This window comes from Gallinula chloropus (genome assembly GCF_964237585.1).
Source record: "Gallinula chloropus genome assembly, chromosome: 7".
NCBI classification, from domain to species: domain Eukaryota; kingdom Metazoa; phylum Chordata; class Aves; order Gruiformes; family Rallidae; genus Gallinula; species Gallinula chloropus.
This window is the reverse complement of record NC_140092.1, coordinates 21,811,397-21,835,529: the sequence shown is the minus strand read 5'-3', so window position 1 is coordinate 21,835,529 and position 24,133 is coordinate 21,811,397. Positions and strand designations below refer to the sequence as shown.

Here is a 24,133-nt window from a genome sequence, read left to right as displayed (position 1 = left end):
GGGGAAACACATCCCACCATGGCAGGGGATGGGTGTCCAGGGTGATGGGAGGGGGGAAACACATCCCACCATGGCAGGAGATGGGTGCCGAGGCTGGTGGGTGGGGGGAACACATCCCCCACAATGGCAGGAGGTGGGTGCCCAGGCTGGTGGGAGGAGGGAACACATCCCAGCATGGCAGGAGGTGGGTGCCCAGGGTGGGGAGAGGCGGGTGCCGGGGCTGGCGGGAGGGGGCGGGGCTGCCCCAGCCTCCCGCAGCTCCCCGGGTGGGCCGGACGCGCCCGGCGCGTGGCTGTAGGGGGCGCGCGCGCCGCTCCGTGGCGCGAGGCGCGCTGCGCGAGCCGTGTCGGCCATGGGCTCCCACCCGCGGCCCCGCGCGCTGGGGCTGGGCCTGGGCCTGGGCCTGGGCCTGGCGGGCGGCGCGGCCCTGGCGGCCTGGGCCTGGGCCCGCCTCGGGAGCCGCGCTGCGCCGCCCGCCCGCCCCGCCGCTGCCCCGCAGGTACCGGGGGAGAGAGGGAGGGAGGGAGAGGGGGGTGGCGGGACCGGGGCCGCGCTCCCTGCTTCCCTCCCCGCTTCCCTCCTTCCCTCCCCGCTTCCCTCCCCCCGCCTGCCCCGCCGCGGCCCGGCGCTGGCCCCCGCCTGCCGCTGAGCTGCCGCCCCTCGCCTGGCAGGAGGAAGGGCGCCGCCGCCTGATCCTGGTGCTGGGCCTGGACGGCGCCGGGAAGACCAGCGTGCTCCGCTCCCTGGCAGAGAACCGCGGCCGGCGGAGCGCGGAGCCCACCCAGGGCTCCAGCGCCATCTGCGCCAGCACCGAGGAGGCTCGGATGGAGTTCCTGGAGGGTGAGTGGAGCTGCCCCGGCCCTGAGTCCTCCCCGCGCCCCGCCTGAGGTACCCGGCGCCGGTGAGGCCGCGCCGCGGGTGCTGTGCCCGGCTTCGGGCCCCTCGCTGCAGGAAGGACGCTGAGGTGCAGGAGCGAGTCCAGAGGAGGGTGATGGGGCTGGGGAAGGAGCTGGAGGGCAAATCCTCTGAGGAGCGGCTGAGGGAGCTGGGGGTGTTCAGCCTGGAGAAGAGGAGGCTGAGGGGAGACCTCAGCGCCTCCACTGCCCTGCCAGGAGGGTGCAGAGTTGTCGGGGTCGGTCTCTTCTCTGGTGACAAGCGATAGGACAAGGGGCAGTGGCTTATATTTGCCCCAGAGGAGATTTAGGTCACATATGAGGAAGAATTTCTGTACTGAAAGGGCTGTCATGCATTGGAACAGGCTGCCCAGGGGGGTGGTGGAGTCACCATCCCTGGAGGTGTTTAAAAGGGGTGTGGATGAAGCACTTGAGGACAGTATACAGAGGTTGGCCGGGCAGGGGTGAGGCTTGGACTCAATGATCTTAAAGGTCTCTTCCAACCCAAGTGATTCTCTGGTTCTTTGGTTCAGAGCCTCCTCGGGTTCTGCTTTGGTGGGTGAGACAGCAACACCAGTGTTGGATGGGGTTTGTGTTCGCTCAGCCCTGTCCTCCCAGGAGTTCCGCTCCCAGGGGAACTTGCCTGATGGATTGTGTGAAGCCAGCCCAGAGCAGCCGTGTCCCCAGTAAGGCTGTGTGATCCAGAGCTGTTGTGTCACACGGCTTCTCCTCAGTGCTCCTGCCTAGCAAAGGGCAGGAGCAGCAGAAGAGTAAATAACTAGGTGGGGGAAGAGAGGAGAAAGGGAAAAAGCTTTGTGTGGTGTTTGGAAGCCTCCTAGGTGGTGTTTTCTAGTCTTCAGGGGCTTTTGCATGGCTGTAGGGCTTCACTTTCCTTTCAGTTTACCCATAGTATTGTTTTTTGGGCATTGTTGGTGCTTGCAGAGAGCATCTCCCGTGCTGCTGTTGGGCTGAGGCAGCTAGGTGATGGGAAGGTAGAGACCCCAGGAGTCAGGCCAGTCCCAGACATCCCATCCTCAGCAGTGCCTGCCTTCTGTGGAGGCACAAGCTGCCCTTTGCTCCCTGCTGTTTCTGCACTGGGCCAGCCCGTAGGTGCCTTTGTCAGCAGGCCTAAAGGAGTTGTGCCCTTCCCAGGTAAGTCTTCTGGGGTGTGAGGATGAGGCTGCTAAGGGGGAGTTTTATTTCCAGTCCCACTACCATAGGAGTCTCCCCAGAGATGCTCACAGGCCGTGCCTGTGCCCTGGTAGGTACGAGACCCCTGGCTCTCCTTCCAGGAGGTTGCTGGGCATAGCTGAGCCCAGAGAATCCCACAGTCCCTCTGCTCCTGCCTGGGCCCAGTGCTGCGCTCCCCACACCTAGAACCTGTTGTTTCTGAGTCGTCCTTCCCTTTCTGGTCCAGGTTGGTAGTGACTGGGATGTGATGGCTGCCACCTGACCCGTGGGGAGTGTCTCAGGCCAGGCTCAGCCAGGTAAATCCGTGCATGGCTCTTAATCCGGTTGCTCACCCGGTCTGTGTTGTTGCCTAGGCCAGGGGTTAGCAGCCTCTGCTGTCCTCACAGGGCTCCAGGTGATGGACAGAGGTCTTTATTTTGCCACTTTAGGCAGAACACTGCTCAGGGTTTTAATTTGTCCCATGTTTTGGGTGTCAGTGGGTGGTATCTCCCCTCTGCAAGGTGCAGGATCAGGCTTCTGCTGTGTCCCTGCTGGTTTTGATTCAGTGAAATTTAATAATGCTGAATAGATTGATGTAGATGTAGCTTAAGAGACAATTAATATAACTTCAATATAATAATTTTAATGGTTTTAAGAATAGATTTGTTTGGGATTTTAGTAGAATATGGCTGTAACTGTGTGAGCAGCTACAAAACTGAGCCACAACAGTGCAACAGCCTTGGAGGTAAAGAAAGTGAAGATGGGGAGTCATCAATAATGAGACCCAACAACCAATTAATTTCAGCTAAAGGGGTTCCTAACTAGTTTGTGCAGGAATGTGTTTTTGAGCTCAGGTAACTGTGGAGAAAACTGTAAAGATCATGCACTGAGAGGGAGACGTCCAGCCTTCATCCCTGAAGCCCACCAGAAGAGCCCTGAGTGTCCCTGAGCATGCTCTATCTGGGAGGAATCAATGTAAATGACTCCCTGGAAAAAATTTACATAACCCTGCCTTTTCTTAGAAATGATAATGAATATGTAGAGTTAATCTGTATAAACATGAGAGATTTGGCTTTAATTGGGGCATGCACTGGGAGGAGCGATCCCCTGTGTGCCCAGCGCTGTGATAAAGGATACCTGCTTCAGAGTCACCAAGGCTGGGGAGTTTTGAGCCCAGCTTTGCAAGGCTTCAGTTTGGGAACCAAGCCCCACGTTCTCTGGGAGGTTGCTGACCCCTGGGTTAGGCTGTGCATGGATGTGCTTGCCAAAGGCAGCAGCAGTGAGCCCCCCACCCCACGGTGTCGTGGGGTCGCTCACGGCGCTCAGGCTCCTTTCCCCAGCCTGTGGATAGGTGCAGCTCATGGAGACAATGCAGGCATGTCCCAGCACCAAGTGCTGCTTCCCTTTCTCTGTTCTGGAATCTCCTGAATCACTTTAAGTGAAAGGGAAATTGCTTTGAAACAGGATGCAGGTGCTGAGGGCAGTGAAAGGGGGCTGGCTGGGGAGTCAGCTCTGAAGAGACCACCTGTACAGGGCAGCAGGTGGTTCAGTGATGGAGCTTAAGAGACACTTAAGCCTATTGAGTTTTGATTATGGCTTTTTGGGGATTCAGGGGACCCCTGAGTTCCTGCTCTGAAACCTGGGGATAGTTGGGACAATCACTCAATGCCTCAGTGCTCTTGAGTTCTGCAGAGCACCCAGGAGAAGACCTGGAGATTTGGCATCACACCTGGAGAGCTGACCTGAAGTACTTGATGTACTGTTAGCTACTCCTGTTAAACCCTGAAAACTGCCAAACTCCTCCTGCCCCCCAGATGGGAATAACAGCCCTGGGCAGGTTGCTGCCTGTGGTTTCACCACAGAACTCTGACAGGACACAGTTTTGAAGGTGGACAGCTCTCCTCCATCCCCCAGAGGAGGGGAAAGGTCTCCAAGGGCACCACTCTTACCTACCTTCCCATGGGCAGGGGTCAGGGATATCTCCCCTCACCTAAGCCATCAGGATCTGCGGGGACTTGGCTTTTCCCTCTTCCTAACCCCCCCTGGCTGTTGGCAGGGTGAAAGCTGAGGGAGTTCTGGAGGAGATAGGTGCTATGGGGTGGCTGGGGACACTCAACCTCTTTCTACTCCCTCTGTGACCTTGAGAGCAAGCACTGACAAAGCAAAAAGCAACCATAAAGAACCTGAACCCAGAATTCTCTCAAAGCAGGAGCCCCCCCATCCTGCATGGGACTGGACTGGGGGAAATAAAGCCACTTCCAGTCTCTCATGCAGCACCCCGAGTGCTCTGAGGTTTTGGTAGCCCAAATACTTTGGGGTTTCATCCCAGGGCCAGCTGTTGGCACCTCTGGGAGCCATCCTGCTTGGATCCTTGGTGAGTCCTGTGCTGCTGTTGTCTTTTCCAGTTGGAGGCAGCGAGTCTCTGCGTTCCTACTGGAAGATGTACTTGCCCAAGGTGCTGCTGCTGATCTATGTGGTGGACTCTGCTGATCACACCCGGCTGCCTGTGGCAAAGCAGCTGCTTCATCAGCTGCTCCACAACAACTCCACCCTGCCTGTGGTGGTTCTGGCCAACAAGCAGGTAAGAGGTCCCTGTGCTGGCTGAGCTGGGGCTGGCAGCAGCCTGGAAAACAGCAACAGAGCCTCTCAGAGGAGGCTTCTTGCCTTTGAGGAGGCTGCACACCTGGGACTGGTTCTGGAAATACTCTGAGGGGGGAGTTTTGGGTCTGCAAAGTGCAGGTCCTGTGCTCCCAAGCGGTGTGGTCAGAGCTGTGGGTGGGAATGATGGTGAGAACTGCTGAGGAGTTGGGAGGGAGACCACAGGAGTGAGGTTCCTGCTCTGGATGCCTCTCTGGATGTTTCTCTAGCAGCAGCCGCAAAGCAAAGCACCACTGTGTGCTTTCAGAGCATCCAACTGGCTGCTCCTCTTCCTCCTGAGATCTCTGTGAAGGCCCCAGGGACTGGTGCTGAGGCTGGAACCCAGTTGTGCCTGTGCTGTGGCCAGGGCACGAACAGCCCAGGGTTTATAAGCCAGGATTGTATTTTATGCTCTCTGTTGTTACTCCATAAACTTCCAGTCACTTCAGACACATTACTGGTCGTCATAGAATCATCGAATCCCAGACTGGTCTGGGTTGGAAGGGACCCCAAGGAGCACAGAGCTCCAACCCCCTGCCACAGGCAGGGACACCAACCTCCAGGCCTGGAGCTACACAAGGTTGCCCAGGGCCCCAGCCAACCTGGCCTTGGACACCCCCAGACACGGGGCACCCACCCCCTCTCTGGGCAGCCCCTTCCAGCCCCTCACTACTCTCTCTGCACAGAACTTCCCCCTAAGATCTCCTCTAACCCTAGTCCTTTGTGTAACTCTTGAACATGAGCATCTTTAGTTCTTTAGGAAGAAGTCAGAGTAAGGATAAACATTTTTTCCCCCCCCCAAAAAAAGCATTTTAGGGTGTGGGAACTTGATCTTGTGGGAGGTAGGTAAGTGTGGTGACCCCAGAGCCTTGGAGACCCTTCCCCTCCCCTGGTGACTCAAGGCAGGAATGCTGCCACCACCTCTTGCAACAACCAGCCTTGTTTTGCTTCCCTTTGCCTCTCAGGACCTCCAAGGTGCTTATTGCATCACCGACATCCACGATGCTCTGGCCCTGTCTGACCTTGGGGATGAGAGGAAGGTGTTCCTGATCGGTACCCACGTGGCAGAGGATGGCTCTGAGATCTCCTCCAGCATGAAGGATGCCAAGGAGCTGATTGCTCAGCTGGTTTTGGACACACAGTGACAGCTCTTTCCCTCTGATGAGATACTTGCTGCTGGGGGTGATGGGGTGTTAGTGGGCAGCCAGTTGGCTGTGTGGTGACTGGGATGTACAGATACCTTTCCCTTGTGGGGGGGGAATTCCTCCCAAAAACGGTGTCTAGTTGGTAAGCAAATCTAATTTATAGTTGTTTGAGAACACATTTGAGAAGTAGTCTGCTTTGTAGCATATCTCTAGGGGAAAATGAGCCTCTTGGATAGCAGAGTTGAAGGAGTACGTAGCTGAGATGGGCCAAGGTGGCTTCTTGCCAGATGGGAATCAAGCACTGACTCCAGAGCAGTGAGTTTCTGGTGTCTTGGGCTTTAATTGGACCACGTTTACCTCACAGGTTGTGCAGGACACTGTTAGTAGCCTTGTTCAAAGTGAGACCTGGATTTTGAGGGTGTCAGGAGTTTAAGGTTCGGTGAGTCTTTACGGTGACGACGTGTTTCGGCGCTGCGTCCGAGCTGGCTTCTGAGGGAGCAGCAGGTCGGTGGTCTCTGGAAGTGAGGACAGGAACACAGTAGGGCATTGTTTCTTTGCTTTCAGGGAAGAAAAAAACACACTGTTGTAATTAAGAGATGGTGACTGAAAGCTTAAATTGATCCCCAAGGTGGGAGACCCCTCGGTTCAGCCCAGGTTGTCCCTGAGTGAACGCTCTGAGGTGTGGAAAACCTCGTGGTCTCTTTGGAAGGGGTTTCTGCCGTGCAGAGGGTGAGGGACAGGAGCCACTGACCAGTGTCACGCTCCCTGGACATGAGCTGGTGCCCTGGCTGTCCTGTGCAAGACCTGCTCTGCAGCCCCAGCTCCCGAGGGAGGGGAAGGAGGGCTTTTCAGTGTCATCGTGCTTTGGAAGGTGTTCATAAAGCAGGAGCTTTTACCCCAAAATGTGGTCTGGGCTTCATTTCCTCATGGGGACTGGGGTGGGCGCTCCAGAAACCCTTGGGGCCTTTGGTTGGTCTTTTCCCCCTGAGTCTGGGCCTCTGCTGACGTCTCCCTGCCAGGGCACCCAATGTCACCTCAGCCAAGGGACCAGTGTGGCCGGTGGGTGGGGATGGGGTGCACGGGGGCAGCAGGGCCGTTGGCAGCAGCAACTCCTCTCCACCCAGGGTCCCCTGTGGGGCTTGGGGGCTCAGGGTGCCACTGGTGGGAGGGCTCTGGGTATGTCCAGGCCCAGTTTGGTATAGCCCAGGCCGGTTGCTGGGCTCAGCAGGCCCCTGACACCGCAGCAGAGAGCCTCAGCCGGGCGTTGCCATGGTGCAGCCGTTAACACTCCCTGAGATGGGGCTGTGGTTTCTCCTCGCACCAGTACCCCCACATCCCTGGGTCTCCCCTCCCCTTCCCTCCCCTTTACAACACTGCTGGGTCCGTGCAGCGCCGGGAGGTATCCCGAGGGATGCGCAAGCTTCACCGGTCTCATGATGCTGCACGTGGAAGAACAGGCAGCCTGGGCCAGGGGGGTTGCCAGGCTGTGAAATCCACCTCTTCTAGTCATCGTGGGTCCTTGTCCCTGCGTTCCCATGGCAGGTAAGAAGCCTGGAGCCCTGGCTGGGTGTCCAGGTTGTGCTCTGTGCCCCTTGGCAGGGCTCGGGTGGGGATTTCTGCCCAGCAACCAGCGGATCTGTGGGATGGTGCTGTGATAGATGCCTGGGTTTGCTTTTCCCACTGCTTCTCCCCACTGAAGGGGTCTGACTGTCCTACTTCCACCCACGAGCTGCCATCCTTTGCTGTACAAGGGATGGGGGGCAAAGGGGGTCGAGTCTAGCCCTGTGTCAGGGTTTGGCCTCAGCTGAGAGCCAGGCACCATGCAGCCCCTTTAATTGAATTGAGGGAGGGGGAAAGGGAGGGAGAAGAAACCCCAAGGAACCAAAACGTGGCAGGTTGGGATAAGGAGAGTTACTGGGACAGCAGGGAGAGAGAGAGAATGGTAACAGGATTTTATAGCAAGATACATGAGGCTGGTGATGGACAAAGTGGTTTCTCACTGAACTGCACAGCTCAGAGCTGTCCCAGCACCAGACTGTCCCCAAACCCACTCATCCTGGAGCTGCCCCTCCTCCCCGCACCAGCCCCCTTTATGCTGAACATCATGTAATTGGCATGGGATACCCTCAGTTCGGGTCACCTCTCAGGGCTGTGTCCTCTCCCAGCTCCCTGGGTGCCCCCCCCTTCTCGTTAGCAGGGCAATATGAACAACTGAACAGTCCCTGACTGCTGGGCAGCAACTGAACCATCCCTGTGTTATCAGCACTGCTCCCATCCCAGCTCCCCAACACGGCACTGCTAGGAAGGAATTAACTCCATCCTGGCCAAACCCAGGACACCCCATTAAGCAACAAGTCCATGTGAGCTCCAGCTCACACTGTGGGGTTTCTGCCTGCCTGCTGGGAACTGTAAGCAGGACCAAAGGGCACAGGGTGTCCCCTGGCCAGCAGGGCGACTTAGTGCCTTCATGCTGCAGAGCTGCTGCAGGTGGGGATGCCTGTCCGTCCATCCATCGCTTTTGGTAGGATGAAAGAGTCAAAACTCATCTTTGCTTGTAATTTGGGGGGGAAGAAAAAAAAGCAAAGCCAAAAACTTAATGGTTGTCAAGCAAGGGGCATGATAGGGATGGACTTGTGGTGGGGCCACGTGCCCTTTGTGCTGGGTCTGTGCCAGTGGGGCAGGAGAAGGGAGGAGCTCACCAGCAGAGCTAGTGCCAGGGCTGAGGCTGGGGGGAGCTCTGCTTGTTCCTCTGCAAGGAAAAGCCCCAGGGGAGCTGCTTGGGAATGAGCAGCTGAAAGGGGTTTTGGCTCCCAAAATGCCATCTGCCTTCCCAAGCGTGTCTTGACAGGGAGCCAGAGTCCTACGGGCCATTCCCTCTGCAGGACTGCGGTGGGACCTGTGTTGCTGGCGCTGTGACCAGGGATTAGATGAGGTGCAATACACAGGGAGTGTGTGGTGAGGATGCTGTCACAGCTGCCTGGCATTGTGAGGGATGTCCTTTAAGAAGGAAATTTTGGTTCTGGAGCGTGTCCAGAGAAGGGCAACCAGGCTGGGGAAGGGGCTGGAGGGCAAATCCTCTGAGGAGCAGCTGAGGGAGCTGGGGGTGTTGAGCCTGGAGAAGAGGAGGCTGAGGGGGGACCTTCTCCCCACCTCCAGTGCCCTGCCAGGAGGGTGCAGAGAGGTGGACGATGGTCTCTTCAGCCAGGGGACAGGAGATGGGAGGAGGGGGAATGGGCTCAAGCTGCCCCAGGGCAGGGTCAGCTCAGCTGGGAGGGAAAAGTTCTTCCCTGGCAGAGTTGTGGGGCTGTGGCACAGGCTGGCCAGGGAGGGGGCTGAGTCCCCAGCCCTGGCTGTGTTTAACAGCTGGGGAGATGAGGTCCTGAGAGATCTGGGTCAGCACAGGACAGGGACGGTTGGACTCCATGGGCTTAAAGGGCTTTTCCAACCTGGTGAGTCTGGGTGTTGGTGGGTGCTGAGCCCTCTGGCAGGCGTTTGGCTGGGGAGCAGCATCTCCCCTGTGGCAGCGTCCCCATTGCCGAAGCACAGGCTGTTTTCTATCTGCAGGCTGTTGGTGTCTCCACATCCCCCCCAAGCTTGTCCTGCCTCATTGCCAGGTGACACGAGCAGGGACACAACACCCCAGGCATTCCCCTTCTGCGCTTCTTCTGTGGTGGGGCACTTCATGACATCATCACATCGCATCATCATGCCGCGTGGTTGCTCCCCAGCTGGCTGGGGGCAGGTCAGGCACCGACAGCCGCACCGGGTGGGCGTTTGGGCTTGGCCCATGGTGCCAGGGATCTCCTGGCATCGCCTCCTCCTCCCAAAGCTCAGCTTCCCACCCCTGGGGTTTCAGGATGCTGGATCAGCAGGAGGGGGCAGTGATATCTGATCTCCAGGGAAGGTTTTGCTCTCAGCGCCACTGCTGGTGTGCACACTGTGTGTCTCTGTAGCATCCAACACTGAGCTGACTGACATAGAACTATAGAGCACATTCCCTGTGCTCCTAATGCCACGTGGGAGCCATGCTGTCACCATGGTGCCTTTTAGGACACCCCAGGAGTGTTGGGAACAGGTATCATCATTCACCCAGGCTCCCATAGGCCGGGACATCATCCATCTCTGACCTGCTGGCATTGTGTGGCATGTTGGTAGCCAGGAAAAAACCTTTCCCCCTCTCCCTGCTGCATCCCAAAGGGCAGAACTGTGAATTCCTGTCTCTGGAATCCAAGCAGGAGCCCAAAAATCCACGGAGTGGTGACTGATCCCATCCACATGCTGTCACAAGGGATGGAGGCAGAGGAACAGGGGTTCAGGAGTGCCCTTTGGCTTGGGGTACAGCAGTAGCTTCTCTGCGCTTTGTTGGTTTAACTGTGAGGGTAACGGCACGTTTCTCCTCTGCCTCTTGGACAGGGTGCAAGGACCTGCAGAACCCAAGGAAACAGCTTGTGCCAGTGATCCCAGGTGAGGAGGCATGCAGGCAGCCCTGGCCTGAGAGCTGGGGACTGCCTTGTCTTGCTGCTGCTTCCCTCTCCAGCAGAATCACAGATTCACAGACTCACAGGGGTTGGAAGGGATCTCCAGAGCCCATGGGGTCCAAGCCCCTGGTCCCTAGGACAGGTCAGGGCTGGAATCTCTCCAGAGAAGGAGACTCCACACCCCCTGGGCAGCCTGGCCCAGGGCTCCCTCACCCTCACTGGGAAGAAGTTCTTCCCCACATTGGGGTGGAACTTCCCGGGCTCCAACTTGAGGCCATCGGCCCTTGTCCTGTCCCCACAGACCCTGAGAAGAGGCTGCCCATGTCCCCCTGTGTGCCACCCTTCAGCTATTGATCCCCATTGATCAGATCCCCTCTCAGGCTGCTTCTCTCCAGGCTGAACAGCCCCAGCTCACTCAGCCTTTCCTCGCAGGGGAGATGCTCCAGGCCCTTCATCCCCTTCGCAGCCTCCGCTGGACTCTCTCCAGGAGACCCCTGGCTGTTTTGTCCCAGGGAGCCCAGCACTGGACACAACACTCCAGGTGGGGCCTGGCCAGAACCAGGCTGGGATGTTGAGCCTGTGAGATTAGTGATATGAGCCTGTGACTTCTCCTCTATTTGCTCCTCCTTGTTTTCAATCCAAAAACCAGTCTTGGGCCACATCTTCCCTTTGCTGCCCTGGCTGAGCTGCCCCACCAAGGTGCTGCAGGGTGGGGGGGTGCTGAGATTCAAGGGGCCTGGAGCTCGCTGGAGCCAAAGGCTGCTGATTCCCGGAGGACACAGATGGGCTTTGGGAACAGCCATCCTGCCTGTGTTACAGAGTCAAGCTGTGGCTTGTCACAGTCTCTTGACTGTGTCTCTCACCTGCTGTCTGGGTGGCTGTCACTCAGCTCCCCAAACCCATCACCCTGCCGTTCCCTGCCCTGATTCCCTTGGTACCCTCTCCCTCCCATGGCCTCTCCCACTGGAGAATGAGCAACTCCAAATTTGCCCTGGGCACAGGACAGTAACCACTAAGGTGCAGCAAAACCTCACCCACTTTCCATGGCACACCCTGGCCCTAACCTTGTTATTATTAATTACTTTCACTGTCATGCCTGTGGTATGGTTAGGTGAGAATAGGGAGGTGAGGGGAACGCAGCCCTGAAACTCCCCTGGGGATTTTGGAGAGGGAATGAAACGACCCTTGGTCCCCCAGGAACTGTAAGAGCCGCCTCATGGCTTCTTCCTGAGGTGGCAACAGCCACCAGCACAGCGTGGGGAAATTCAGCACCAGGGTGGCTGGTGTGTGTCCCATCCTAGGCAGGGACCTACAGCCTGGTTTGGGTTGGAAGGGACCCATCTAGTCCACCCCTGCCATGGGCAGGAACACCCCTCACCAGCCCAGGGTGCCCAAAGCCCCATCCGACCCGGCCTTGAGCCCTGCCAGGGATCCAGGGGCAGCCCCAGCAGCACCTTTCACGCTTGTGCATGTTCCTAAAAATTCACACCCTTGTTTGTACCCCCAGGCTCGAGAGGGGAAACCAGGAGACCACCCAGTCCATCTCACAGGATGCTGTGACAGCTCACCCATCCCCAAGGACATCAGCACCCAAGCACAGTTCTGGCAAGCACCAGTGCAGGTCAGAGACGTGGCAGCACATCCAGGGGAAGGGGCCAGCTCTCTGATCCGGGGATGTGCCAGCTCTCAGGGGGAGAGGGGATGGCACGTCCTCTCCTGCCACCTCTGTCCCCAGGGAGCTCCGTGCCTGAGAGCCCCCAGGCTGTGCTGGTGCTTGGGATGGAGCCAGTTGTAGCAAGGAAAAGGAAGCTATGGAAGCATCATCACCACGAGTGCTTGACTTCCAAAATGAGGAGATACTGGGGGTGCTAGGTTGGGGTGCCCTTTTGTGCCCTCATGCCTGCTTCCTGCCTTTGGGAAGGGCTTTTGCAGCACGTGGATGCTGGTCTGATAGAGCTCTGGGTGGGATCGATTGGCTGCCATGGGACCCAGCCTGGAGCTCGCTGTGGGGGCTCGTGGGGGCTTGTTCCTCTGCCCTAACAAAGCAATACCCCAAGAAGGCCAAGGACCTTCCAAGCGGCCCTGGCAGCTGCCCTGAGGGGGTTTGAACAGGGACTCAGGGAATCCCAAGTGTAAATCCCCACTTGCTCATGGCTTTTCCACGTGTGTTGCTGCAAAATCTGGTGCCCACAGCAGGCACCAGGATGTTAAACCAGGCTTGGGATGGCATCTCCCAGGGTCACGTTCTCTGTCAGCTGCCTCTTCTGAACTCTTCCATGCTGTTCCTCTTCTTTCCCAGCTCTGGGCAGGATTCAAGAGCCTCGGGGCGTCCCCCTCTAGTGAATTCTGGCTTCATTTCTGAGCGGCTGCTGAAGTTGTCCCAACCTAAAGGATACCAGGCTGAGTACCTGCAGCAAAGGTGAGAGGCTCGTGGGGTGTGAGAGGTTTTGCAGCGTCAAAACAATGAACACAGGGACAGAGGATGGGGACAATGGAGTGCAGGGCACAGAGCAGGGGCTCTGCTGGGATTGGGACCTTGGGTGTGGAAACAGCCCCAGAACAAGCTGCCTTCTGCTGCAGCAGACATGAGGCTTAAGCATCCCAGCTGCAGCCTGGTTGTAGCAGTGATGGGGAATCCCTGTGAGTGGTGGTGCTGTGACTCTCTGCTTCCAGACCTCGGGAGTCCCCGGAGTGGCCCGTGTCACGAGCTGCCCTGAGCTATAAGGCTTCCCCACGGATCCTGGAGCTGGCCCGCCCAAAGACTCTGCACCCAGACTTCCAGCATGCCAGAGAGGTGAGGGGGTGCTGGTGGGAGGTTTGGAGGGGATGGGGATGGGGCAAAATGTCCCGAGCTTTTATGATGCGTCCTGCATGTGCCCAAGTGTGTGGTCTGGAGGTGAGAAGCTCTCTGGGTCTGCTGGGGTTTGAGATACTGAGAGAAGCTGCTTTTTTGGGGTGACACCCTGTCTTTGAAATGATCTCCCTGCTGAGAGGCAGAAAGCACCGTAAAATAGCAGGAGAGCTGATGGAGAAACCCCGTCTGCATCCCCTGATGGAGCAGCCTAGGAGAGTGGAGAGACCTGATGGGAGCATGGGAACCTGATGGCTGGAGAGCTGCTGGCAGAGAAGGACCTGGGGATCCTGGGTGAGCCAGCAGTGTGCCTGGGTGGCCAGGAAGGCCAAGGGCATCCTGGCTCGATCCAGAGCCAGCGTGGCCAGCAGTTTCTGGGGAGGGGATTGTGCCCCTGGACTGGATACTGGGGAGGCTGCACCTCGAGTGCTGGGTCCAGTTCTGGGCCCCTGACTCCAAGAAGGACCTGGAGGTGCTGGAGCGTGTCCAGAGAAGGGCAACCAGGCTGGGGAAGGGGCTGGAGGGCAAATCCTCTGAGGAGCAGCTGAGGGATCTGGGGGTGTTGAGCCTGGAGAAGAGGAGGCTGAGGGGAGACCTTCTCCCCACCTCCAGTGCCCTGCCAGGAGGGTGCAGAGAGGTGGGTGATGGTCTCTTCAGCCAGGGGACAGGAGATGGGACGAGGGGGAATGGGCTCAAGCTGCCCCAGGGCAGGGTCAGCTCAGCTGGGAGAGAAAAGTTCTTCCCTGGCAGAGTTGTGGGGCTGTGGCACAGGTTGCCCAGGGAGGGGGCTGAGTCCCCAGCCCTGGGTGTGTTTAACAGCCGGGGAGATGAGGTACTGAGAGTTCTGGGTCAGCACAGGACAGGGACAGTTGGACTCCATGGGCTCAAAGGGCTTTTCCAACCTGGTGATGATGTGAATGGCCTGTTTAGCCCCTGAGGAGCACAGTCACACTGGGCAGTTCTGCTCCTGTCTGTGTATGCAGGGTGATGAGCCTGCAAACACCATGTGTGTTCTAACAGTGCTTTACCAGAAGCCTTATTTAGAGATTCATTTCTGAACTTGCCCCTTTTAGGCGGGTCCTGGCTCTGGCAGGGGTGAAAGGGCTCGGGGCAATCTCAGTTGCAGTCATTTCCATGGCAAAGGCACAATTTCCTGGCTGCAGTCTCTGGACTGGGAAGTGAGGGAGGCAGTGCTGAAGCCTTGGCATCAGTAACCCCTGGAGAAAAAGGGGGAGAGGTTTGGAGCTGGAGCGGCAGTCGCTTGGCTGTGGGAAACTACTGACCTTGTAGTTTGTGTGAAAGAAAAGTGATGTGTGCTGGGAAAGTGAGAGTGCTCCTTCTTGGGTGCTCGTCCCTTTGGAGAGGGAGTGTGTCCCCAGGGCTGCTGGGGATGAGCTCTGTGTCACAGAATCACTGGGGTGGGAAGGGACCTCCAGAACCCATGGGGTCCAAGCCCCTGCCAAAGCAGGGTCCCTAGGACAGGTCAGGGCTGGAATCTCTCCAGACAAGGAGGCTCCACACCCCCTGGGCAGCCTGGCCCAGGGCTCCCTCAACCTCACCGGGAAGAAGTTCTTCCCCACATTGGGGTGGAACTTCCCGGGCTCCAACTTGAGGCCATCGGCCCTTGTCCTGTCCCCACAGACCCTGAGAAGAGGCTGCCCATGTCCCCCTGTGTGCCACCCTTCAGCTATTGATCCCCATTGATCAGATCCCCTCTCAGGCTGCTTCTCTCCAGGCTGAACAGCCCCAGCTCACTCCCACTCTGTGTCCCACTGCTTCTGATCCTGTGCAGCTGCCAACACGGGTTACAAACGCTGCTGCCTTGGCCACAGCATCCTCACGGACCCAGCGTCTCGCAGAGCCCCGGATCAAGAGGGAGAACTGCTGCTACGAGCTGGGCTTTCCTGAGGCTGTCATCCGCCCGGTAAGGCACGTCCCAGCCCCCAGCTGTGGGGATGGAATGAGACAGACAAGTGTCTCACCAGGACCCCCAGTGCTGGGTTGGACAAGGAAGGTTTAAATGAGATCTTAGGGGGAAATTCTTTGCAGAGAGAGTGGAGAGGGGCTGGAAGGGGCTGCCCAGAGAGGGGGTGGGTGCCCCGTGTCTGGGGGTGTTCAAGGCCAGGTTGGCTGGGGCCCTGGGCAGCCTTGTGTAGCTCCAGGCCTGGAGGTTGGTGTCCCTGCCTGTGGCAGGGGGTTGGAGCTCTGTGCTCCTTGGGGTCCCTCCCAACCCAGACCAGTCTGGGATTCTATGACAAAAGGCTGTGTATATGAGGAGGCTGAGGTACAGGTTGTGGGGCTGGCAGGTTCCTCCTTCCATGGCTGGTCTGGGGACAGGATCACGTCCCACGTCTGTGTGGCCAGTGTCTGTGAAAGAGGTACAGGCTGGTCAGCCTGGACGTTAGGATTAGATGTGAGGGAAAAGTTCTTCCCTGGCAGAGTTGTGGGGCTGTGGCACAGGCTGCCCAGGGAGGGGGCTGAGTCCCCAGCCCTGGGTGTGTTTAACAGCTGGGGAGATGAGGTACTGAGAGATCTGGGTCAGCACAGGACAGGGACGGTTGGACTCCATGGGCTTAAAGGGCTTTTCCAACCCGGGGATTCTGTGATTCCACGATCCTGTGAATGCCAGGCCCTGTGAGAACCTCCCTCCTTGTTCCTCCCCAGGTTTCCAAGTTCGCTCTGGAGGCGGTTGCCAGCCCCCGGACCGTGGAGCTGGCCAAGGCTAAGAGCTTGCACCCCGACTACATGTTCCCGCGGGATCCGGAGTGGCCGGTGACGAGGGCTGCGATGCACGCAGAGCTCACACCAAGGCTGGCAGAGCTGGCCCAGCCTCGCACCAGGTAGGTGCTGCTTCCCTGCCCTGGGCAGAAGATCCACTCCCAGCTTTTAGTACCTTGTTGGTTTGGACTGATGCTGCAGGGACTGTGGTTTGACCAGCACTTTTGGGGTGGGAGGATAATTGGAAGAGAAGTAGTAAGGAACTTTGTTATTCCAGTAGGAGTTACTGCTTGGGACCTCTTATTTATTAATTGCCATTTATTAATTGCAATGTATTAATTGCAAGAAGCAGCCAGCTGACACACAGCATGGTGTAGCACACCCGTGTTGCCCAGCACGATGCAGCTGAGCAGGACGTTTCACAGAACAGGAGGGGATGCCTTGAATGCGAGATGGGGTGTCCCCTCTCCCCAGTGTCCCCTGAAGCCCCTCTGGACAGGGAATGCCAGCTCAGAGAACTGTCCCTGCTGCAGGTCTCTGATGGCCTCTGTCCTTGCCCCCCAGGGCTCCGATGGCCTGGGTTCAGTGCGACTCAGAGGCGTTCACAGTGAAGGAATCTGCTAAGAAGGCAACTTGCTCCGCTCGCATCCAAGAGCTGGCTTGTCCTGTGAAGCGCTGAGCTGTCCCAGCAGTGCCACCTGTCCCCATCACCCCCTGGACACGACACAGGGGCGGCACCCAGCAGCAACACTCTCTGTGTTAAATAAAACAGCCCCTCCTTAGGAAGAGGAGAGGCTCCAGGGGAGGTGAGCACAATCCATTTCACATCGTCATCAGTCACATTGAGGGGGAGGTTGAGAGCACCCTCAGCAAGCTTGCTGATGGCACCAAGCTGGGTGTGAGGTTAATGTACCAGAGGGATGGGTTGTTAGCCAGAGGGACCTGGGCAGGCTGGAGAAGTGGGCCCAGGGGAACCTCATGAGGTTCAACAAAGCCAAGTGCAGGGACCTTCCCCTGGGCTGGGACAATCCCTGTTATCCATACAGGTCAGGAGATGATGGGCTGGAGAGCAGCCCTGAGGAAAAGGGCTTGGGGGACTCGTGGGTGAGAAGCTGGACAGGAGACACCAATGTGCCTCTGCAGCCCAGAAGCCCAACCCCATCCTGGGCTGCATCCCCAGGAGTGTGGGCAGCAGATGGAGAGTGGGGATTCTGCCCCTCTGCTCTGCTCTGCTCTGCTCTGCTCTGCTCTGCTCTGGGGAGACCTCACCTGCAGTGCTGGGTCCAGCTCTGGAGCCCTCAGCACAAGGACAGGGACTTTTGGAGCAGGTTCAGAGGATGCCACAGAAATGACCCAAGGGCTGGAGCAGCTCTGCTGTGAAGCCAGGCTGGGAGAGCTGGGCTGGTTCAGCCTGGGGAAGAGAAGGCTCCAGGGGGACCTTATAGCCCCTTCCAGTCCCTGATGGTGCCTGTAGGAAGCTGGGGAGGGACTTTTTAGAAGGGCCTGGAGTGACAGGACGAGGGGGAATGGGTTTAAATTGGAGGGGGGAAGATTTAGATTGGATATTAGGAGGAAATTCTTCCCTATGAGGGCGGTGAGGCCCTGGCACAGGGTGCCCAGGGAGGTGGTGGCTGCCCCCTCCCTGGAGGTGTCTAAGGCCGGGTTGGATGGGGCCTTGAGCAGCCTGGGCTGGTGAGAGGTGTCCCTGCCATGGCAGGGGGTGGGACTGGATGGGCTTTGAGGTCCCTTCCAGCCCTGACCAGTCTGTGGTTCTGTGATCTGGGAATGTGACCTGATGTGGGAAGCCTCTCACCCCAGGATGGGTTATCTGGGGTTTATCTCTCTTCCTACTGTGATAGTTAAAGAAGCAGCTAAACAGCTGCTGGGGGAAACCAGCACAGGAGCTGCTCTGTCACAGGCTCATAGGGGTGGGAAGGTCCCTCCAGAGCCCACGGGGTCCAACCCCCTGCCAAAGCAGGGTCCCTAGGACAGGTCAGGGCTGGAATCTCTCCCAGAGAAGGAGACTCCACACCCCCTGGGCAGCCTGTCCCAGGGCTCCCTCACCCTTACTCTTTCTCCACAGCCTGGCAACCAAAGCTGACTGTTTGTGGGGGACTGATGCAACACCACTCCTGACCTTGGGTTTCAAAATCTGTTGCTAAAGTTTAGAGCCTTTTGTGACACTCAAAGTCTTGTGCTCCTGGCAGAAGGGGAAACACAAAAGGCTGCAAAATTCAGGGCTGGATTTGATAAGGAGCAAAGCTTTGGTACAGGCTTTGGAAATGCTGGGATGGATCAGAGATCAGATCCCCTCTCAAGCTTCTCTTCTCCAGGCTGAGCAGCCCCAGCTCACTCAGCCTTTCCTTGCAGGGGAGATGCTCTCCAGCAAGGGACAAACACTGCAAAGGGAAGTGCTGATAAAGGGGAACAACAACTGAAAAGGATTCCCCAAGCTTGTGGCTGTTTCAGTGCTGATGTGTCTTAATCTTTCCTGTGTTAAGCTGATTGTCCATCTGAAGGAGCAGAGGCAGGTTACCACAAACCTGAAGAAGATTAATCAGAGGAACCACTAATTGATTTGGTAATCCACTAAGCAGAAGGTTTGGGACCCTTTTCACAGCATCACAGAAGGTTAGGACTTGGAAGGGACCTGAAAAGCTCATCCAGTCCCACCCCCTGCCACAGCAGGATCACCCAGACTAAATCCCACAGGAACACATTCAGGTGGGTGTGAATGTCTCCAGGGAAGGAGACTCCCCAGCCTCTCTGGGCAGCCTGGCCCAGGGCTCCCTCACCCTCACAGGGAAAAAGTTCCTCCTTATGTTCCCATGGAACCTCCTCTGCTCCAGCTGCACCCGCTGCCCCTGGTCCTGTCGCTGCCACCCCTGAGCAGAGCCTGGCTCCAGCCTCCTGACTCTCACCCTTCACATACTGATAGACAGTGATGGGGTCACCCCTCAGGCTCCTCCAGGCTAAAGAGGCCCAGCTCCCTCAGCCTCTCCTCACAAGGAAAGGGTTCCTCTCCCTCCATCACCTTGGTGTCCCTGTGCTGGGCTCTTCCAAGGAGTTCTATGTCCTTCTGGAGCTGAGGGGCCCAGAACTGGACACAACATTCCAGGTGGGGTCTCACCAGGGCAGAGCAGAGGGGCAGAAGGACCTCTCTTGGCCTCCTCACCACCCCCCTTCTCATACCCACCAGGATGCCATTGGCTTTTGTGGCCATGAGGGCACATTGCTGGCTTCTGTTCATCCTGCTGATCCCCAGGACCTCCAGGTCCCTCTCCCATGCGCTGCTCCCCAGCAGGCCAGCCCCCATCCCATACTGGTACCTCCTGAGCAAGGGAAGGTCCCTGTGTGATGATGCTGGCTATATTTTAGCCCATGCCCTGTCCTCTACCAGGGTGGGGGGAGTTTGAGCTTTGTGCAAGAGCCCTGGTGCAGCTGCATCCCTCCTGCTTGGGAAGGGCCAGGATACAGCTGGGATCTGCCCCCCACCACTGCAGCACCACCAGCCTCCATCACCTCGGGGCTTGGGGTGAGTGTGGGGCTCTGGGCTGCCAGGGGTGGACCTCTGGGTGCCCTGGGTGCCCATGTCTGCAAGGGGCAAGAGGGAAAAGCCACAGTGCCTTGGAGACGTGTTGCCCTCCCAGAGGAACCTGGGAAGGGGCAAGGAAGCACAAGCAAGGACACCACACAGCTCCCCTCACCAAAAACCTGGCGTTTTATTAAAGCATCTTGGGGGGGACACACCCAACAAACCAGTTTTTTCCCTTTAGTGGCCTTTAACAGAAGTGGGGGACCCACATTTGAGGGTGCTTATCCACCATTTCCAGAGCTGGCCCGGGCATCTCCACCTAACTGGGACCACCCAACCACCACATTTGGCTTGTCCCCTCTCTGCTGGGACAGGTAATTTGTCTCTGGGTAGGGAGGGGACACACACAGGAGGGAAAGGAATCTGTTCCCCAGCTTCTATCTTTGAACTTTCAGGGCAGTTTTTTGGGCAAGCCTGAGACAAGGGCACAAGGTTGCCCTGCCCAGTGCTGGCACTGGTGCTGGGTGGGGACCGCTAGGCTGGTTCCACAGCCCTCCCAAGCTGCATGCACACACATAGATATCTCTGTATAATCTTTTCTCCCTGGTTATGTACACTTTAAATAGAACATATTAAATAGCAGGGTACAGCTTTGCATCTCAGAAGGCATCACAAGAGAAGAACCCCAAAGGAACCCGCTCTGAAGAGCTTCCCCATCACTTCCAGTGGGCACAGGGATGGGGGCAGCGTCCACCCTCTAATCCCTGACGGAGCCGCTCTCGGAGGGCAGCCCCTCTGCCTTCCTCCATTCTGCCAGGCGCTGCTTGAACCATTTCTGGAAGGGAAAGAACAGGAAAGGGCGGGGGGGGGAAAGAGAGACACTGAGTGTGATGGGCTGAGCAGACCCTTGGCTGCAGGACGGATCCGGACAGCACGTGGGACCAGCGAGGTGCTGCCGGGTTCCTGGGGCTGTGGGCAGCAGGACAGCCCTTCCCGCTCGGAAAGGCGTTGCTCCTGCTCACGTCAGAGCCTGACAGCGTGGGTGAGTCACTGCTCCCTTGCTGCCAGCACAGGTTTTTCTTGCAAACAGAGCTAGGAGCTTGGCTATGGAGCAGGGAAACCATCCCCACCATCCCCACAGGTCCCAAAATAAGGGGAGCCAGAAGCTGACCAGAGGGTGACCAGAGCAGAGAAACAGGAGGGGAATCAGCTTGTTAAGAGGGTAGACACAAAGGGTGGACAAGGGGGATGGATTAAAGCTAAAGGAAGGAAGGTTTAAATTAGATCTTAGGGGGAAGTTCTTTGCAGAGAGAGTGGTGAGGGGCTGGCAGGGGCTGCCCAGAGAGGGGGTGGGTGCCCCGTGTCTGGGGTTGTTGAAGGCCAGGTTGGCTGGGGCCCTGGGCAGCCTTGTGTAGCTCCAGGCCTGGAGGTTGTTGTCCCTGCCTGTGGCAGGGGGTTGGAGCTCTGTGCTCCTTGGGGTCCCTCCCAACCCAGACCACTCTGGGGTTCTGTGATTCTAGGATTCAGAGAGGGTGAGAGGGGTGGCCAGGCCGTGGTCTTGAGGACAAATAGTTTTATAAAAGCAGGTTAAAAACTCCCTCAGCCCATGGAGTGATAGGCAGCTCTGCAGCGATTCAGCATCCCTGAGCTGCCCCAGCTGCTGGTGCCCCTTCAAGGCAGCTGTGGATTCGGGATGGGGCCGGACAGCGTAAGGGGAGAGATGGAACTCGCGTGCTGGAAGCGCAGCTCAGGCTTTTGTTTGGGAAGGAGCCTTTGATTCGCCCTGTCCCTGCTCACTCTGTTGCTATATTTGTTCAGGGCTATTTTTGAAGCTATTGTGGTCTGTAAGGAGACACCCCAGTGCTCTCACTCTCGTTCAGCGCTGCCTCGGATCACGTCCTTGGACAGCCTCTTCACCCCCCACAAATTTGACTTCCTATCATAGAATCCCAGACTGGTCTGGGTTGGGAGGGACCCCAAGGAGCACAGAGCTCCAACCCCCTGCCACAGGCAGGGACACCAACCTCCAGGTCCCATCCAACCTGGCCTTCAACACCCCCCCCTCTCTGGGCAGCCCCTTCCAGCCCCTCACCACTCTCTCTGTATCCCCATCTCAGCCCACCACCTCCTGCTGACCCCTCACATCTCTCAGCTCCTGAATTATTCATGACCAGCCGGTAGCACGTTCCGGAAGGCGGCTGCGATGCCTCCCCGCATCCTACGCAATGCAGGCTCCTTTGCAGCTCACCACCCCCAGCTCCGTCCTGTCCCTAATGTGACCTTCAGCTCCAGATCTCTAGGAGCACCCTGGATTTGTGGGGCTGTCAGGGGAGACTGTAAGACATCTCCAGAGGTGTCCTGGGTGCATACAGCCTGTGCTCACAGCTGATTTAGGAAAGCCAATGGGAGCAATGCTGTTTCTAAGGAGGAGGAGGTGTTTCAGGGGTGCTGAAATCATAGAATCACAGAATCCCAGCCTGGTCTGGGTTGGGAGGGACCCCAAGGAGCACAGAGCTCCAACCCCCTGCCACAGGCAGGGACACCAACCTCCAGGCCTGGAGCTACACAAGGTTACCTATGGGGTACCTGCTGCACTCCAAGGCACAGCAGAGCAGGGGTCTCCTTGTCCCCTCCAGCCCAAGGATGTTCCACCAGCTCTCTGCCCTGGGACCGGCTTCCCACTCAGCTCCCAGCTCCCTTTGGCTTTTCCCAGAGGGAACCAGGCTTGGCAGCTTCCCAGGAGTGGGGTGTCTTCCGGTGCCCATCAGCACAGTGCCAGGGCTGGTAGCTCATAAAGCTGCAAAACTGGGAAGAACTGGGATTTTTGGAGCCCAACTCCAAGCTTCCAAAGCCTAGGGTAGCCTGATGGGTCAGAGGTCTTGGTGGAAGCACCAGGCAGAGTCAGTGTGTCCCTATGAGGGGTATTTGGAGGGGTGGGGGTGGGGGGCTTTAAGTCTGACAGGCTGGCTGGACACCTGGGTTCGGGGATGCTGATTGTGGTGAGGGGGACAGTGCTCAGCCTCACAGTGCATCTGTGGGGTCACATCTACCCCACACCTGTTTCAGGAGGATCTCAGCCCCTTTGGGGCACCGGAGCCTGTGGGAAGTGGGTGGGGAGGAGCGGGCAGTGCACATCAGGGTGTGTGCAGGATGCACGGGGTGCACACAGGGGTGTGTTCAGGATGCACGGGGTGTCTGTGTGTTTGGGGCTCCCCAGGCAGCTGGGACCCTCAGCATGTGTGTCCCCTCCCCGGGTGGGGATGGGGCTGGCAGGGAGGGGGTGAATGAGGGTCGCAGTGGGACACTGTGCAGAGGGACACAGCTGGGGGGTACAGGGGCATGGAAGGAGCTTGGGCACATGGGGCAGGAGTATCTGGGGTGTAGGGTGCAGGGAGGGCTGTAGGGCTCTGTGGGTGCAGCATGGGGTTGGGGGTGCAGAGAACATTTGGGGGGAGTGTGGTAAGGAGTATGCAGGGTACAGAGAGAGTGTGGGGCATGGGGGTGCAGGAAGAAGCAAGGGGGGGACACAGAAGGGTGCAGGGGTACGACAGAGACAGGAAAGGCAGGAGGTGCTGGGGGGGTATGGAGGCATGTGGGGGGAGCAGGGCTGACGGGGGGCCGAGGGGCTCAGCTCACCAGGGTCTGCTCCTCGGAGAGCCCGGTCTCCGCCGCGATGAGGCACAGCGTGGTGGGGTCGGGGTGCTTGTTCACCTTGCAGAAGTTGTACTCCAGGATCTCCAGCTGCTCCTCGGTGGGAGTCACCGGCTTCTCCATGGCCATCTCCTCCGGGGACAGGGCTACGATGGGGCCAGGCACTGTGGAGAGCCACTGGCTGTCACCGTCCAAGCCGTTCGCTTTGATTTGCCATCCCCATCCTTGCCACCCCCCACGGCAGAACACACCTCCTTTCCCAAAGGGAGCTCAGCCGGGAGCCCCTCCCCTGAAACTCCTGCCTCAGTTTCCCCGCCGCAGCGCCCTGCTGAGCTGCCTCACCATCCTCAGCCAGCAGGAAACTGCAGCTTGTCCCTGCTCAGCACGCCCCAGGGCTGTATTTATAGCCCTCTGACTCCCAGGGGGACGAGTCCTGTTTACAGCTGTGTTTTGGCACAGGCATCACTTGGGAGTGATGTCACAGCAGCGGGCATGTTGGGGGGGGGGGAGTTAATTTAAAGCCATTAATTAAAGAACATTATTTATCCTCTGGGTGAGGGGGCAGCTACTTGGCATCCAGCTGAGTGCTTGGGGGTTTTATTCCCTTCTCTCCAGTCACCAGGGAAGCTTGTGCAGGGGAATCACAGTCCAGAGGGTGTGGATCTTTGGGACCAGGGACCACCCATTCTTCCTCCTGCTCCCTGCTCTGGTCCTCATGCTCGTAGCAGCATGGGCAGACACCACAGAGCTGGGGATGAGGGGGTTGAGGTAGATGAGGTACTGAGAGATCTGGGTCAGCACAGGACAGGGACGGTTGGACTCCATGGGCTTAAAGGGCTTTTCCACCCTGGGGATCCTGGGATTGTGTGAGTCTCTTGGTCCTTACTGGTGTTTAATGCCATCAATCACAGCCACGCTGCTCCTCAGTCAGTCCTTGGAGAGTGGTACCCACCTGCATCCGATGCTCAGTGCCCCTGATTAGCCCACCTTCCCCCTCACCCCCCAGAGTAACCTTCATCCCTCTTGTGCCCTGCGCCACTCGGCACAAAACCCCA

General features: G+C 57.9%; 3 protein-coding genes across 5 annotated transcripts; 2 read left to right on the top strand and 1 right to left on the bottom strand.

The window, feature by feature from the left end:
• Nucleotides 1-695: 695 nt before the first annotated feature.
• Nucleotides 696-6,856, top strand: ARL9 (ARF like GTPase 9). Of its 2 annotated transcripts, XM_084266712.1 has the most exons (4): nucleotides 738-840; nucleotides 2,311-2,380; nucleotides 4,469-4,644; nucleotides 5,666-6,856. In XM_084266712.1, exons 3-4 carry the CDS (start codon nucleotides 4,504-4,506, stop codon nucleotides 5,843-5,845), a joined length of 321 nt encoding a protein of 106 aa, XP_084122838.1. In that variant the 5' UTR covers nucleotides 738-840; nucleotides 2,311-2,380; nucleotides 4,469-4,503; the 3' UTR covers nucleotides 5,846-6,856. The 2 variants fall into 2 exon arrangements, with proteins under 2 accessions (XP_084122837.1, XP_084122838.1); XM_084266711.1 differs by lacking the exon at nucleotides 2,311-2,380 and having other exon boundaries at nucleotides 696-840.
• Nucleotides 6,857-7,256: 400 nt separating this feature from the next.
• Nucleotides 7,257-16,628, top strand: SPMAP2L (sperm microtubule associated protein 2 like; the record flags this gene model as incomplete). The annotated part of the gene is made up of 6 exons (XM_084267027.1): nucleotides 7,257-7,387; nucleotides 12,623-12,742; nucleotides 12,997-13,117; nucleotides 14,967-15,098; nucleotides 15,839-16,014; nucleotides 16,457-16,628. 6 exons carry the CDS (start codon nucleotides 7,257-7,259, stop codon nucleotides 16,569-16,571), a joined length of 795 nt encoding a protein of 264 aa, XP_084123153.1. The 3' UTR covers nucleotides 16,572-16,628.
• Nucleotides 16,629-19,800: 3,172 nt separating this feature from the next.
• HOPX (HOP homeobox) lies at nucleotides 19,801-23,422 on the bottom strand. Of its 2 annotated transcripts, XM_084266950.1 has the most exons (3): nucleotides 23,330-23,422; nucleotides 23,064-23,242; nucleotides 19,801-20,262 (listed from the first exon to the last, which is right to left on the bottom strand). In XM_084266950.1, exons 2-3 carry the CDS (start codon nucleotides 23,205-23,207, stop codon nucleotides 20,185-20,187), a joined length of 222 nt encoding a protein of 73 aa, XP_084123076.1. In that variant the 5' UTR covers nucleotides 23,208-23,242; nucleotides 23,330-23,422; the 3' UTR covers nucleotides 19,801-20,184. The 2 variants fall into 2 exon arrangements, with proteins under 2 accessions (XP_084123076.1, XP_084123075.1); XM_084266949.1 differs by having other exon boundaries at nucleotides 23,064-23,330.
• Between the last annotated feature and the right edge of the window lie 711 nt (nucleotides 23,423-24,133).

Bases quoted from the DNA above. Each gene is read 5' to 3' on its own strand.
- HOPX (XM_084266950.1), bottom strand. From the start codon at position 23,207: ATGGCCATGGAGAAGCCGGTGACTCCCACCGAGGAGCAGCTGGAGATC. The intron at 20,263-23,063 runs GTGAGCTGAGCC...TTTCCCTTCCAG, and splicing joins TCTCCGAGGAGCAGACCCTG to AAATGGTTCAAGCAGCGCCT.
- ARL9 (XM_084266711.1), top strand. The intron at 4,645-5,665 runs GTAAGAGGTCCC...TTTGCCTCTCAG, and splicing joins TGGTTCTGGCCAACAAGCAG to GACCTCCAAGGTGCTTATTG.